Below are 13,341 nucleotides of genomic sequence, written 5' to 3' on the forward strand. Positions count from 1 at the left end.
AGAAAACCACTACATGCCGAAACAGACACAAAGACAGTTCACCACCATTGATATCGCTGCGACCGACAAAATCGCTGGATTTTTTGTTTAAGGTTAAAAACTATTTCACATAAATCCTTTAATATGAAGGTATCTTGAGTGGATGTGCGAAATAAAATTTTTAGAAGAGCCGATATGTTTGTGTAAATTTTAATCAGCCAAATCACCAATCTATTTAGACTATACTAGATTAGGCTACAATTTTGCTTTTTTCCCCGATATTTTCGCCTCCATTGTAATCTAAACTAGTTCTAGTCTATTGACATAAGCATTAACCAATTTAACAATTCGTCATTGTGGTTCCTATAATATGATACGCTTTGACTGGTTAAAGATAAGGCGATTATTGGCTTTATAGGTCAACGTCTAAATTTTCTTCATCTTTGCCATTAATTTTGTACCATATAGGGCCAAATTATCTCATCGTACGATTAGATAACGCGAATCCATATTGTTTATACATTTGGTCATGATAGAATTACTGTTAGCAAATATTTGCCGGTTTTATAGTTGCTTAGGCTTTGGGAAAAGAATTATAGCATTAATATTTTCATTACATGGTGTTATTATATTATATGAATTATTCACTGTATTCCAAAGGTTTTTATATTTTAAATTTTTCGACCATCATCCTTTATAGCTTTTTTTGTAGGTCGAATATTTATGAAAACTATACACCAAAATCTGGAAAACGTGTCATTTTTTTAACGCCAAACTATTTAAAAACATTACGCAGGGTTTTAAAGTTATTCTCTTTGGTAGCAATTAAAAAAACTACTGTACGGATCTGAGTAAAATAAACACCTATAGTTGTTGAGAAATGTGTCTAGCCTACGTTTTCTGAAGGTTTCAACTAATAATATTAAGCCGTTATAAAGCCAAACACCAAAACTAGGTCAAACTGATTAATTAGCAATTAATACTCTCTGTTTTTAATTAACCCTTCAATATTTTAATCACAGATGCCAAAACAGTGAGTGACATCGTTAAATAGTAACTAATGTAAGTGAAAAATTTTCATGAATTTTTGTCACCGTTAATGAGGTCTTAACACCTTTAATCTCGGCATTTAACTCAAATCATCAAAGAAAACAAAACGTAGACTTCCCGGGAAGACGCCCCCTTCTGAAACACAGTCAGATTGATCAAGTAGATACATAGATATAAATAGCATATTGTAGAAATCTTTTCAGGTATATTTAATGACAATTCATATATAATGAAAATTTTGTATACTGTCCCCTTTACCACGACCTATATACCATGCAGTTGCATACCCACTTTTATGAAATATAATCTATCTTAACTAGCCCATTCAAAGTACATGTCAATGACTTGAAACCGTTCATCAATAGATTACCACGGACTCTGATGTAGGCACATTATATAGAGTCTACAAAGTTTCATCAAGATCAGATCTCCATAGTAGAAATATGGACGGGCGAACGAACCAATGGATTTTGAAATAAGTTTTACTGGTATAGCACAAATGGATTTTCCCACTGGGAAATTAAAAGTTTAACATTAAACACCATACACCATTTTACATAGTGGAAGAATAGCCTGTGCCCCCCTGGAAAATTTTGTGGTCCCTGCTCTGCCCCCTCAGCTCAACTTTCCTAGAAACGCCATTGCCCTTCCGGATAATATTACTTGCCCCTCCGAACAATGAAGTCTGGCTATTTTCCTATTTTATATTGTGGTCTGAGAATGATTGTATGAGCTTGTATATACATTTTGAATGACCATTTGACCATTTATACAACTGATTGATAATTATTAACAAAGCGACTTTATATATTATAATATAATATTAACATCGTGCGGACGAATACATCATGCTTATTAAAACAAAGAATTATGCATGCGCTCGAAATTAAGATAAAAGTAAGAAAGTTCACAAGTTCCCAAGAAATGCGCATTGTCATTCATTCAAAATGGTGAATCCAGATCACAAATTTCACTTAGCAGATTTGATACTCTTCGGATTGACCATAGTCATTTCGATTGGCATCGGTATTTACCATGCCTTCAGTGGTGGTCGTCAGCGAACCACCTCGGAATACCTGGTTGGTGGTCGGAAGATGAGCTTCATACCAGTAGCTATATCATTAATGGTGTCATTTGAATCGTCCATAATGATGCTGGGTGTTCCTGCTGAAGTTTATGTCTTCGGTATTCAATGGTGGATTGCCTGTCTTGGATTTTTTACCGCCAATATTTGTGGAATTTTTCTGGTGGTTCCTATTCTCCATCCCCTTGGTTTAACTAGTGTATATGAGGTAGGTGCGTTTGATGTTTTGGAAGTGAATGGACGGAGTTTTACGTCCTATATTTTGTTGTTTCACTTGGAGTTCCAAGTGGCATATTGTCAGTCAACATAATATCTTAATCAATAAGGTTTGAAATGGAGTTTCGTGAAAATAAACACACAAACGCAGTTAACAACCATTTTGAATCTCTTCCTCGACTTAATGAGACGACTTTCAAAAGAGGTTATGATATTTCAACTAAACCTTCAAATCACATTTAAAGGTTAAGAAATGGCTTTAAATGTGATATGAAGGCTTCGTTGAAATATTATAGCCTTTTTCAAAATTCGGCTTATTAAGTCGAGAAGAGATTCAAAATGGTTGTGAACTTTTGTTATTTCAATGTAAGAACCATAGCAATTTCGTTTGTAGTCCATCTATGACACGCTTTTTAAAAAAACGAAATTGTAATCTAAACTATACCGCTTGTTTATATCTGTATTGACGTTATGATCAATGTTGTTTCCTGTATTGTAGTATCTAGAAATAAGATTCAAGTCCAAGGCACCAAGAATAATGGGAACTATACTAGGGATTTTATCCACAGTAAGTATTCCTTGCATTCGGCAATCCACAGCCGTTGCCGTAAAGCTGCATCTGTCTCGGTAATGAATGGTAGGTTTTAATCCGACATTTCACAAAGATTTGTGCAGCGTTAGGAGTATTGCGACTTGAAAACAGCCCGTATAGCTTCTACTTATGACTATTGTTTTACCGATAAAACATTTAATTGAACCACCAGCATCACGTAATCACGTGACAATCTACACACAATATGCTCGGTAAATAATGTCTGCCATTCATCACTGTGATTTGTTGCAAAGCGCAAGCACAACTATTTGGGTATACCGTTTGTATTCCTTGATTATATATTGAGTTCAGATATTAGGAAAAACAATGATCCATTGGCTAACAGGCTTCAAAATTAACCTATCAGATAAATTATTCCAGCATAAGTAAAGATTTCTTAATATTGACTATTGTGCTTGTGAGAAGACATCTGAAGAGAAACTCGTTTCTGAGCTTTCACCCGTTGATTGTGTTACACACCATCTGCTGTCTCAAAAGATATCATCATTTCAGACAGCCATACTTTCAATATACATTTTCAGTACTACGGTATAAGTATATAAGGCCATACCTACAACAAGAAAATTTAATATTTCTTAGGGCAAGACAGGACATGCCCACCCTGCCGGTACAACTAATATATTTCTCAATTTATCTTCCTAGTTATGGTACATGGGGGTAGTTTTATTTGGTCCTGGAATTGCACTAGAAGCTGGTAAATATACTTTTTATTGCTTGTTCTTGATAATTAGCTACGGAAGCCTGTTGTGATTACTTAGATTTCTTTAAAAACAAAATCTGCTTTATCAGCCATAGAACACAAATATCAGCCACTCGTAGTACTTTATATAGTATGGACATCCAGACTGACAAATCTGGCCCACCAGTGTCTCAGGCGTGATACGCGGATGTCAGTTTCGGTTCGGTTTCTATACAATTGGAAATAATGATTAAGATGCGATTTATCTTTTACTTTCAGTAACTGGCTTTCCGAAATGGGCGTCTATATGTTTAATTGCATTAGCTGCTGCCATATATACATCAATTGTAAGTCTCTTTTCAATGTTTTAAGATACAGAATTATAACTAGGTGGGTACTTTCTGTGTCTTCTCGGCAATTATGGTTACGATCAGCTGTCGAAAGACGCTTCCACTTCCTCTTGTTTTGTGAAATTGCAGGAACCACAAATTGAATATCGGATTGGCGCAAATTGATGTTATCAGTATCCCCCGATACACATTAAAAATGAAAAACCTCTTTACAATCCCTTTAAGCATGACTTCTTTTAGTCTTATCTAACCAAGAAAGTAGCCTACTTCACCCAACTCTTATATTAAAGTGTAATTTGTTTGACCATGTATTCATTTCACTAAAGGATATTGTCATTGTGTATTTCTGTATATATAGGGTGGTCTGAAAGCTGTAATATGGACGGATGTATTTCAAGCTGTAGTCATGTTTTGTGGTTGTTTTGCTTTACTGATAAAGGTATGTATCAATATGGTAAACTTCAATATACTTCAATACCTGTCCACCCCAAATCATCTTAATATCAAGCTATTGCGAACTGCGTCTAATACCTTGACTGCAATACCCATCTAGATTGTCAATGCAACGATTCGCACACTAATCAATACAGCTAATCAGAGCCCTTGACAGAAAGACTGTTGACTGTTGTTATTGAAGGGTCTGATTTGGTATATTCGCCATAGTACCATCCAATCAATTCACACCGTTTACTAACCTCTGTGATTCTAAAAGGTGGCTATTGCAGTCAAAGTATTAGACGCAGTTCGTAATAGCTTGACATCGTGAAGACCACCTCAAAAATATTCTTGTACTTTACGAGTTTTAATAACTGTTGGAACTCTTCTACACGCAAAACAAAAATGTAGTTCATTTTCCCATCCATGCGTCCAAAGCGACTCTTTGAAAGACTTTTATCTTTTGCGCCCCCTCTCTTCTTTAGGCAACAATTTATGCTGGTGGACCGACAGCTGTATGGGAGAAAGGAGAAGCTGGTGGAAGGTTTAATTTTTTCGTGTAAGTTGACAAGTTGATTCATTCTATCTAGAGCCTTGGTTTTTTATTATCTATTTTTAAACGTCTGTGGTAACCCTTTGTACCCACTATGAGCAGTAGATACTTTGGGCCGTATGCTGCGCTTGGACTTAAGGCTAAGTCAGGCTTTAGGTTTAGTCAGACTTTGTTAATGAATGATTTTTATTATATGTTGTATCCAGATAGTCCGTATTGGTATCCATAAACACCTTACAGCCTTTCTATAATAATATTTCGTGAATGTGAAAAGATTGTAACGTCTCTCTGAATTGGTAATAGGGTTATAAAGATAAGGCCGACCCGACATGGTTATCCAGCATCGCTCAAAATGTATCTGGTTTGGCAACCAACTTCAGATCCTCGTTTCGTGGGTAAAAACGGGACCATCTTGCAACCATGTCCCTTATTATGAGAATATGGACCTGTAAATATTACCTGCATATCAATGGAGTACAATTCTTTTCAATTGCGAAATAATTCAGCTTGATCACCCTTCGGACATTGTATGGGAACCCGCGTACAGTCAATTGTTCCAATTATCCCCGAAAACTACGCAATATCGTTAAAGCCTCTTTGTATTGTTATTATTCATTTCCATCTCGTGAACGCCCAATATATCCGCCATGGTTATTTGGAAAGAGCGACTAATACCAATACCAATACCAACGAATATATTAAGTACTCTCCAACAACCGATTTATGTCAAGTGATCTTTTTGTTATTGACAATTCGAACCAATGCCAAAATCACTCTTGAGCTGTATCTCAATGAAAATATCCAGAACTATATCTCTATGAAAGATCTAGAGCTATATCTCTATGAAAGATCTAGATTTATATCTCAATGAAAGATCTAGAGCTATATCTCTATGAAAGATCTATATCTCAATGAAAGATCTTGAGCTATATCTCAATGAAATAACTAGAGCTATCTCAATAAAATATCTAGATCTATATCTCAATGAAAGATCTAGAGCTATCTCTCAATGAAATAACTAGAGCTATCTCAATAAAATATCCAGAGCTATATCTCAATATAATATTTAGATCTATATCTCAATGAAAATATCCAGAGCTATATCTCTATGAAAGATCTAGATTTATATCTCAATGAAAGATCTAGAGCTATATCTCAATGAAAGATCTAGAGCTATATCTCAATGAAAATATCCAGAGCTATATCTCTATGAAAGATCTAGATTTATATCTGAATGAAAATATCCCGAGCTATATCTCAATATAATATCTAGATCTATATCTCAATGAAAGATCTAGAGCTATATCTCTATGAAAGATCTAGATTTATAACTCAATGAAAGATCTAGAGCTTTATCTCAATGAAAACATCCAGAGCTATATCTCTATGAAAGATCTAGATTTATATCTCAATGAAAATATCCAGAGCTATATCTCAATATAATATCTAGATCTATATCTCAATGAAAGATCTAGAGCTATATCTCTATGAAAGATCTAGATTTATAACTCAATGAAAGATCTAGAGCTTTATCTCAATGAAAACATCCAGAGCTATATCTCTATGAAAGATCTAGATTTATATCTCAATGAAAGATCTAGAGCTATATCTCAATAGAATATCTAGATCTATATCTCAATGAAAATATCCAGAGCTATATCTCTATGAAAGATCTAGATTTATACCTCAATGAAAGATCTAGAGCTATATCTCAATGAAAACAAAATTGATGTTGAATTGCGACGTCATCTGTTTACGCTATTTCAGGTTTGATACAGATTTTACAGTACGTCATACATTTTGGGGACTATATTTTGGGTCTCTATTACGTGGAATGGGAATGGTATTTAACCAATCAACTTGTCAAAGAATCACGTCAACCCCAACGTTGAGGGCCGCTTACAGGTAAAAAAAACCAAAAAAAAAAAAACCAGCTAACCCGTGGGTTAACCTGTGGACATTAACCATTTATACGGACTTGTACTCTATAGTCGGTTAAAATTTGACGCCACTTTCTTGCTGACGTCGAATGGTCATGCTGGTTATTATTATTATTATTATTATTATTATTTTACAAAGCACAAATAACGTGACCTTATCACCGTCCTTGTGAGCAATTCCATGATGACAATTGACCCTGTGACTAATTTAGTTTGTGACTATATTACTGTGATTAATATTGACCTTGTGTCCATGTTACTGCAACTTTGTAACCAATGACCAATTAAGTGTGTAAGGTTACTGTGACCATAGTTCCTCGGAATTTCAGAGTTTTGTTCATTACGTCACCACTACACATTGTGGCCTTATCCCTAGCAGCTTATGAAGGTATTGTAGCATTCGCTTATTATACCACAGTTAGATGTGACCCCCTAGAATCTGGACAGATCACAAATCCTAATCAGGTAAATACATTTTTTTACTCTATGGTATGTATTTTGATTGTCGTCTATTTTCAAATTACCATTGTAAAATTACAGGTTTATCATTCAAGCCAAATGATATTTGCTATAGTGACGTCATAATGTCTTTTTGGCGTAATACGAAAACACTTATAAGCTTCTATTGCTTCACTCCGATATCCCCATACTACAGGTGCTTGTAGTTTCAGAGACAAGAACTTGTCTTAATTATGTTTTAATATCAGAAATACATTCAAATCCAATTGACATTCGCTACAGTGACGCCATAATCGGTCAGCATATACAAAATCATACATTAAAAATTACCGATTGCATAATAGGACACATTGGGAATTAACCCAAAGTTAACTAAAACGCTCTATTAATGTATTTGCAGATCATTCCTTATATGGTTATGGATATATTCAGGTCATTGCCAGGAATGCCTGGATTATTTTTAGCATCTCTGTTCAGTGCTTCTTTAAGGTAAGAAATAGGAATATGCAAACTTTCTTCCGATTAAAACCATTAGTTCTATTCTTTCATTATCAAATAATACTGATCGAATAAAGATGGTACTTCTTTTCACCACCGAGGACCATCGAAGATAGCCGAAAACTATCCAATACGCTGATTCACCCAAATGCCAGCCAGTTCTAATTATACAAATAGGAGTATAAATGTCGTTTGGTGGTCCATAATCGGCGAAAGGACGCACCGTATTTAAAAAAACTTAACATCCATTCCAAAAGTACCCCTTAATGTTTCGAAATGACTATAAGTAATGCGAAACTATGACGTCGACGCCGAATTCGCTGCGTATATTAGTCCAAAATGGTTCAATATTTCAAGCTTCATGTAGATAATTGCATTTCATATCATCATTTTACAGTACACTATCAACTGGTTTAAGTGGACTATCAGCTATTTTTCTACAAGATATTGTCAAAGAAAAGTTTAAAACTTTATCCGAATTTAGAAGTACTCTTGTAGCCAAAATATCAGGTATAGCCGTTTTGCTTGTTTCTCTTCAATACCATGCAGCCAGATTACAGATCTATTGTTTTATATGTACTACCTTCTTTCTGGCTAAGATATATATCTCACGATCAGATTATCAACACAATTTCCCTAATGCTGCAGGCACTCGAACGGTCTTGCTCGCCGACTGGAGCCATGTCAAGAGTTTCACCGACCGCTTGCGGGCACACAAGGAGACAAAAAATCTCCAGTCGATCGTTTTCTACTATGTCGATAATCTCGTGCGGATCATTTAATTGAAAGGGAATGAATCTGATTGGATGAGGAAGCTCCGATTGCAGACGATGAAACAATTGGCGTCAAATCCTGTCGGCAACGCGGTAATCTTGTCGTGGAAGCGCGGGCACACGTGAGATTTTACGGAAGATTCGAGTCAGCGACAAAAATCGGCGTCTATGACTGTTCGTGTGCCTGCACCCTTAGTCAGTCGTGCAAGGGACATTGGAAAATCTAATCCAGTCAATAAAACGGACCCGTGTGAAGTCGGTTGTGCACTTAAATATACATCGAAAAGGGGGAGGCCAAATCCGCTAACCTGAAAACCCTTCTGTTATAGCCCACTGCACGGCGTTGGCCTTCCTTATTAGTCCCATCTAAAGCAGAAAACTGCATTTCCTTTTATTCAGAATGTAGATATTGTATGATTTCTGTGTCTTGTAGTCATAATATCTGCCGTCTTAGCATCTGGAATAGCTATAGTTATTGGTGAAATAGGTGGAACTATGATACAGGTGAGTTATGCCTAAACGGAACTACGAGCCTGACCTAGTTACCTGAATCAGATCACGAACATATTTGACCGCCATGTGATTCGAAGTTTTAGTTGAAATATTCGTGATTTTTCTTAATGATCGACTAATTTTGGCGCATGTTCGTGTCTGCACACGAAGTTTCTTATGACAGGTTACTATTTTCAACTATTTTTAAGACCTTGCTGACTTATAAAACTAAGTGAATGTCTTCCAGTCAGAAAAAATAGATTGTTTTTTTTTATTTTAATGACATAGAACACGTGTTGAATAACAATATCGTCAGATCAAGGATAGCAACTGGAGTTACTACAATCCAAATATCGAAACCAAATATCAAGTTGTGCATTATAATCACATTTGTCATAATAGATCAATTTGTATTATTTTACTTTGTAGATATCTGGTTCAGTAATTTCTGCATTTTCTGGTCCTTTAACAGGATTATTTTTACTGGGTGTTCTTTGTCCTTGGGCAAACTCAAAGGTTTGTGTGTACATGATGTTTCTCTTTTTTACATTTGGGTGTCTATCCGATTCACGTTAAAGTCGCATGCATTCCCCATAAAAAAAATATCGCGTCCAACACTAGCTTATAAATTGTGAGACGATGGAAGTGAGCCATTTACATGGCCGTCATCGGAAAAGATTTCAATTACATATCCTGAAATGGGATAAAAAAAAAAGGGCCCAAATTTAAGATAAACAAATGATTCACGTGTATCTAATTGTAGAAAAATCAGGCGTAGGCTTGACTCTGTAAAGTGATACAGAGAATGACTAGTAAGTAAAATGATTCCGATTACATACAAATGTTTTACAGGGCGCTGTAGCCGGGTCGATGATTAGCATGGTATTTTGCTCATGGCTTGGAATGGGATCGAGTTTTTCCAGAACTTTACGGAAAACTCCATGGTTGCCGCTAGCACCGATTGACCACTGCCCAGTAGATAATTCAACGTTTATAGAGTATAATATGACTTCACCATATATGTATAATCCCACGGTGAACGTAACGGAGGTATATGCCACAGAATTACCCGAACCGTAAGTTAATATTATCCCCAGAGGCGGATTAACCTATAGGCGAACAAGGCAGCTGCCTTTCGGCCCATGGAAAATTCGGCCCACGATAAATTCTGTAACTGTGAAAATAAAACAGTTAAGAAATTTCCACAGGCTCATTGAAAATTGTCCCACCAGGAGCGTGATGTGTGAAAATCGACTAAATTGTTTGAGCCTATTGGTGATGAATGCCGATATCGTGCATCGGCGGATTAACCTATAGGCGAACAAGGCAGCTGCCTTTCGGCCCATGGAAAATTCGGCCCACGATAAATTCTGTAACAGTGAAAATAAAACAGTTAATAAATTTCCACAGGCCCATTGAAAATTGTCCCACCAGGAGCGTGATGTGTGAAAATCGACTAAATTGTTTGAGCCTATTGGTGATGAATGCCGATATCGTGCATACGATTGATGCTGGTGAGCTGACTGATCTGATCCTGAAAAATAAAAGATCGCAAACTTCCTGTCATAAAGTTGTAATCACACCATGCGTTCTCCCTAAAATGAGAAATTAGACCCTCTACCGTTCGTTTACCTACGGCCCAACAAGTCCAAAATTCGCCACTGCTTGTCCCTATATTTCGCTCTAGAATTTTTTAATTTGCATCACTGTGCTGTAGAATTCCTTACTTGTTTAATTATTTGTACGTCATTTTCTTCTGAAAAAGTCAAAGCAATTAAGTTTCATTTAGTAGAAGAGCCCACTAGATCTTATAAACGCATCTTAACCACATATTCACAATGTTACGTTATTACCAACGGTATGCAGCAATTATGCAGCAACATTATGGTTTATTGTTTACCAATTCTCTCTCGAGCACTCTGATTGGCTGTATCCGCTAACGCACATTCCAACCATATCGTTGCATTTCAAAACCCCCGCGATACAAAAAGGTGGCTATTGCAGTCAAGATTTAAGAGAAAATTTGTAAGCTTGACGTTGTGAAGCTGTACCCAGGACGAACTAGTTTGGTTCTCTGAGGCGGAGTAATGATAATTAATATACCCTTCCAAACTTAATAAAGTTAAAATGAGTTTTATAACATTCATGATTGTCTGTGGTTTACATCGCCACAGTCATCGAAACGAGGCTTAAATCAAATCGCCTCTCTCAAGTAATCTTTCTATTATAGCATGCAGTTAAATACATTTAATAATAGGTTTTTTTCGCTTCAGACAAGGTTTAGATAGAATGTATGCTATATCTTATACATGGTTTGGTGCTATAGGTGTTATATTAGCTTTTGTAGCTGGTGCTATTATTAGCTTGTTGACTGGTAACCAATTTCTCTTTATTAATCGTTTACAATATACAAAACTCCTTTCCCCTTTGCAAAAAAAAACGCAAATCCACAAAACATCCATCCTCGCTGTTTCTCTGTAGCTTTGATGCATCCATTTATATTTATTTATTTATAAGGTATGGTTAGAGGTATATTGCACAAATTTAAATTAGTCTGATACCTTGATTGCAATAGTCGCTATAATTGTATCACGGTGTGCAACGATTTGATTGGATTTGATTTGGGCTTATTGTTTACATTGACAGAATTTCTGGCGAGGACTCTGATTGACAGTATTCGCTAACGTACAATCCAATCAAATCGATGCAGATACAAGAAAGGTGGCTATTGCAGTTAATGAAATGAATGGAGTTTTACGTCCTACTTTTCTGCACCATGTGGGCTAATGAAGACGGGCAGGATGCAATGAGGGATATTTTGCCAGGACAGCGGCATTAGCCTGCTCTTTTTCGATTTCCAACTGTCCCAACCGAACGACTAGACGCTTTTTTCATGTCAGCCCCTCTTACCTGCATCACTGACAGGGGAAACCGGGTTGAAAACTGTGAAGGTTTTATCTCGACATAGCCAGGATTGAACCCAGGACCTTCAGGTTAAGTTAATGTTTTGAATGATTGTCTTTCATGGCATTGTACTTCAGGCTCTATGGATAAAGAAGACATAGATCCAAGATTAATGGTGCCAATATTGATTAAATTAGGTTCCTGTCTACCAAAATCTGTAAAGAGATTCTTAAGATTTGACTTAGACCTGACAAAGAAGGTAATACACATTTGAATAGTATGAACCCTAATGTTTGTTGTTGGGGCTCTATATGCACAGTCGGTTAGAGGCTAGGACACAAGGCCTATACATTATTTCATTTACTTGGTTATGCCGAATAGATGATGGTCGTGGGTTCACATTCTAGTGACCTTGAGTAAGTCACTTATTCCAATTATTCCAGTTGACTTATAAAGGTCAAAAAGTATATAGGGCTTTGGGTGAACCTAAATTGTTATTCTTGTGGAAAAAAATGGTTGCTTCTTTCATTCCTTCTTATTATACGTTTACGGTGTAACAACAGAAAGACTGAAAATATTATGGCTTAGTTTTTACTGATTTTCTGTCGAGGGCTCTTATTGGCGTAAATCCAATCAAATGGGCGCCTTTACATACGTCTGTGACAAAAGAAAGTTGAGTTTTGCAGTCAAGGTATAAGTTCGTTATAGCTTGACATTGTGAAGATGCTAAGAAACATGAACATGCATTTTTGTATCTTCAGCGAGAAAAGAAAATAATGTACACGAGGGAAGCTGAAGTTATCGTCAATGAAAAACCGCCCAAGATAATCATGCCTGAAGAAATGACTTTGCTGAACCAAAACAAAACCAAAAGCTGAAGATACTATCATATTTCTATATATTTTTATAGTATTTTTTTATGTGATCAATAATGCTTTTGAATCTTAATACGTTAAAGCTGTACAAATATTCTTATATTAAAAAATTCTAAATATTTGTCCATTGTTTTATGCGCTTGGTACATTAAACACTAATGGGTTTTGATTGTAAAATGTTTTTTCTCGTATAAATCCTGCAATTTCGGAGGACATTTGATTCCAAATTATTCCACGAATGGAACGCATTAAAATGAAATTGTACTTTATGCTTAAACCCATAATGATCCCATTACCGTTTGTTGTTTCCAGTTCCTAACAGGACGAGCATGGGTTTAGTTGTATAAAATTCAAAACCATATGATACCATCCTATGTTATTGACATATGTTAATCGGATTAATTCGGATATATTCCTCATTAACACAACTGCTTTTTAATC

General features: G+C 35.9%; 1 protein-coding gene across 1 annotated transcript; it reads left to right on the forward strand.

Annotated features, from left to right (window-relative positions):
- Window positions 1-1,976: 1,976 nt before the first annotated feature.
- LOTGIDRAFT_160120 (hypothetical protein) lies at window positions 1,977-12,903 on the forward strand (the record flags this gene model as incomplete). The annotated part of the gene is made up of 16 exons (XM_009055000.1): window positions 1,977-2,321; window positions 2,829-2,897; window positions 3,585-3,636; window positions 3,901-3,968; window positions 4,330-4,410; window positions 4,892-4,965; window positions 6,727-6,864; window positions 7,229-7,364; window positions 7,759-7,847; window positions 8,254-8,366; window positions 9,063-9,133; window positions 9,551-9,637; window positions 9,974-10,197; window positions 11,395-11,495; window positions 12,163-12,284; window positions 12,787-12,903. The coding sequence occupies 16 exons, from the start codon at window positions 1,977-1,979 to the stop codon at window positions 12,901-12,903; spliced, it is 1,887 nt and encodes a 628-aa protein (XP_009053248.1).
- Between the last annotated feature and the right edge of the window lie 438 nt (window positions 12,904-13,341).

This window comes from Lottia gigantea (genome assembly GCF_000327385.1).
Source record: "Lottia gigantea unplaced genomic scaffold LOTGIsca_23, whole genome shotgun sequence".
In the NCBI taxonomy this organism is placed as follows: Eukaryota; Metazoa; Mollusca; class Gastropoda; family Lottiidae; genus Lottia; species Lottia gigantea.